General features: G+C 58.0%; 1 protein-coding gene across 1 annotated transcript in view; it reads left to right on the plus strand.

The window, feature by feature from the left end:
• Positions 1-1240, plus strand: part of DLX5 (distal-less homeobox 5) — a 2881-nt gene extending 1641 nt beyond the window's left edge. The window contains exons 2-3 of the mRNA XM_026072662.1: positions 22-206; positions 554-1240. Of these exons, the coding sequence (XP_025928447.1) occupies positions 22-206; positions 554-886 (518 nt within the window). The 3' untranslated portion in view covers positions 887-1240. The remainder of the gene's footprint in view (positions 1-21; positions 207-553) is intronic.
• Positions 1241-3360: the final 2120 nt, after the last annotated feature.

Consider the following 3360-nt stretch of genomic DNA (forward strand, 5'->3'; position numbering starts at 1 on the left):
CCCGCCCTTGCGCCCGTGCAGAGAAGGAGGTGGCGGAGCCCGAGGTGAGGATGGTGAACGGCAAACCAAAGAAAGTGCGCAAACCCCGGACTATTTATTCCAGCTTTCAGCTGGCGGCGTTGCAGAGGAGGTTTCAGAAGACTCAGTACCTCGCCCTGCCCGAGCGAGCCGAGCTGGCCGCCTCGCTGGGACTCACGCAGACACAGGTACCGCGCACGGCCCGGCCCGGCCCGGCTCGGCTCGGCTCGGCCCGGCCTGCCACGGCCCGGCTCGGCTTAGCTCGGCCCGGCTCGGCCCGGCGGTGCTCGGCTCAGCTCGATCCAGCCCGGCCCGCCCGGCCGGCGGCGCTCGGCGCTGGCCCCTGCGGCCCCGTGTGCCCCCTCCGCCGCGCCGGGAGCCGGGGAGGGCGGGACGGGGCCCGCCGAGGGGCCGGGGCCCTGGGGGAGCGGGTCTCTGTCAGCCCCCGCAGCCGCGGAGCGTCTCCTTCCCCGGCTGGCATTAATCGTGTTGGTTTCCCTCCCCCTCCTCTCTTCTCCTCCCGCCTCCCTCCCAGGTGAAAATTTGGTTTCAGAACAAAAGATCCAAGATCAAGAAGATCATGAAGAACGGGGAAATGCCCCCGGAGCACAGCCCCAGCTCCAGCGACCCCATGGCCTGCAACTCTCCACAGTCGCCTGCGGTTTGGGAACCTCAGGGCTCTTCCCGCTCCCTCAGCCATCATGCCCACGCACACGCTCACCCTCCAAACTCCAACCCATCCCCTGCATCCAGCTACCTGGAGAGCTCCACTTCCTGGTACCCCGCTGCCAACGCCATCAACTCCCACCTCCAACCCCACGGCTCCCTACAGCACCCGTTAGCGCTGGCCTCTGGGACAATTTATTAGAATCTCACCTTTATTATTATTATTTTATTTTTTTGTTCCTTGGACTCCTGTGTTTTACTGTTAAGGAATAATAACGAAAGGAATGCATATGGGGGATTTTTAAAGGGAAACGAAACAAACAAAAAGATTAAAATGTGTAAAGCTTGTGCATGTAACTTATTGCATTTCAAAGGAAACCCTTTTTTATACAATACGGACTTTTTTGGCTCAGCTGTGGACACTGTCAATGGTGCCTTGAAATCTATGACCTCAACTTTTCCAGAGACTTTTTTCAATGTTATTTTAACCCTGTAAATAATTGTAGATAGAGGAATTAAACTGTATATTCTGAATAAAATAAAATTATTTCGACCACGAGAGACGTTTCCAAATTGCCCCTTCTTCTATTAAAAAGAGAGAGAAAATAATCCCAGTTTTGTTTGCAGAGAGAGAGAGAGAGAAAAGAGCAATTTTAAGGRGCCCGATCCTGCAAGCTGTCGTTTCATGTGCAGATGTTTGCTGAGACGAGCAGTGCCATTGCGATCCGTGCAGGTTGGCAGGATCTGGCCCTTGTAAGTCCGCACATGCGAGCTAAGAGGCAGCGATGCTCTCCCCTCTGGAGAAGGGGCTTTTCCAAGACCATGTACACCTTAACCTACAGTGATTTAAGTCGAGCCGAAAGCTGGCCATCCTAACGCTAGAAAGCAAATCTCTCGCCTTAAACCGCCCTGAATCCTTTCCTGAGAGCAATTAGCGTCGAGAGCTGCACACTCCACAGCCCATCAGTCGCCCGTGTGCGCTCGGGTAATTATACAAATTACGTTTCCGTCAAAGGGAGCCACTAAATATGAGAAAAGGATAAAATGAGGGCCCCGCTCCCCTTGTTCCTGTTAAAAGCCTGTGGCGGGCTCAGGCGATCTCCAGCGGTTCCGTCTGAAGGAGGGACTATGTAGAGGTACCTTTATATATATATATATATATGCATATGCGCTGTTTTCAGGGAAGACGCGGGGCCTCGAAGCGATCATGAGCTCCTTGCTCTGCACCGGCTGGTGCAAGGACGGGGGTGGGGGGACCCGGGTTCAGCCCGGGCGCAGGAGCGCGGATGGAGGCGCGGGGCAGCTCTTCCCCAGCAAGGAGGACCCGCGCGGCGGCGCCGGCCGGGCCCCCCTCCTCGCCCCGAGCCCTCGCCTCCCCCGGGGGATGCCCCAGGGCCCCGCGCCCCACGGCCCCGCGTCCCCACGGCCCCACGGCTCCGGCCGTGAGACGCGGCGCCGGGGAGCAGGGGATCGTGCTGGAAAATCACGGCCGTGCGGGGGAAAACGGCGGCAGTAAACGTGACAAAGGCTTCGCTTGAAGGATCCCCGAGATAAAAAATTACATCCTGTCATCCGAGGATCGCAGGGAGAGCGCTTGCAGGGCTGGGAGACGAGGCCTGAAAAGGCACGCTCTGTACCCTGGAGCGCACTTACCTGTCTCTACTCTTCCTCCCCGCCGCCCTCCCCCTCCTTTCTTCTCTCTCCATTCCCGTCTGCCATGTTTTGTGTGTGCGTGTGTGTTTTTTCCTCAAAGAAAGAAACCCAGGGTTGCTGTTTTGTAACAGGTTTGGGGGTTGGTAAATGACTTGCAGTACAATAGACCAGTTTGTTCGGTAAAACTTCTCCCGGGACGCTGGGGAGAGGTGTGTGGGTGCCGGAGACACGGCGGCGGGGGCTGTCCCTCGCCCCCCCGGCGCCCGGTGCCCGGCGGCCGCCCGGCCCCGCGGCTCCCCGCGCTCTGCCCTGCGCTCTTGCCCGGGTTTCTAAGCGGCTCTGCGGACCGGTTCCTGCTGATTGCACTTGTAAGGTTGCAGGGAGTTTCCGTGACTCTTTGGAGCTGCTGAAAAGCTCGGCTTTGTCTCTCTTGCGAACTTCCACCTCGTGGAAAAAGCACGACCTTTTCATTTTCTTCTGTTCTTTTCCTTGTTTTGCTCTAAACAAGCTGCTTTTTTTAAAAAAAAAAAAACTGCAATAATACATTCCCCCTCCCCATGATTCCTTCCCTTTGTAGAAAGGTTTGGACACATGAGGTGGAAGTCTATTTCCCAGGTTGGTCCACCCACCCTTTTCTTTGAAGAGCTGCCTTCGGGCTGTTCGGTTATTGTAACCTTCAGGGGCGGACAGCGTAGGAACAGCTCCGGGGGCAGCTGGATGCTGGCAGGCAGGATGCGGGGCAGGGATGGGAATTTGCACGGCCGGCGCTGGCCTGCGAGCCTGGAGTCTGGCACCGCTCCCCTCCCTGAGCCAGCCGAGTCGGCTCGGCTCTCTGTCCATGTCCCTCCCGCTCCGTATTTAATTTCTTCCGATGCGAGGAGGGCTTCTCCTCTTCCTCCCAGCTCGAGGTGCTGCTCGGGGACAGCTTGTTCGCAGGAGAGGGTAGCGGTGCCTCATAGGAAATGTCCCTCGCCGGGGCTCCCGGCGGGGGGGAGGGGGCACCGCCCCGGCCCCGGCCCCCGG

This window comes from Apteryx rowi, unplaced genomic scaffold, assembly GCF_003343035.1.
Source record: "Apteryx rowi isolate R43461 unplaced genomic scaffold, aptRow1 scaffold_346, whole genome shotgun sequence".
Classification (NCBI taxonomy): domain Eukaryota; kingdom Metazoa; phylum Chordata; class Aves; order Apterygiformes; family Apterygidae; genus Apteryx; species Apteryx rowi.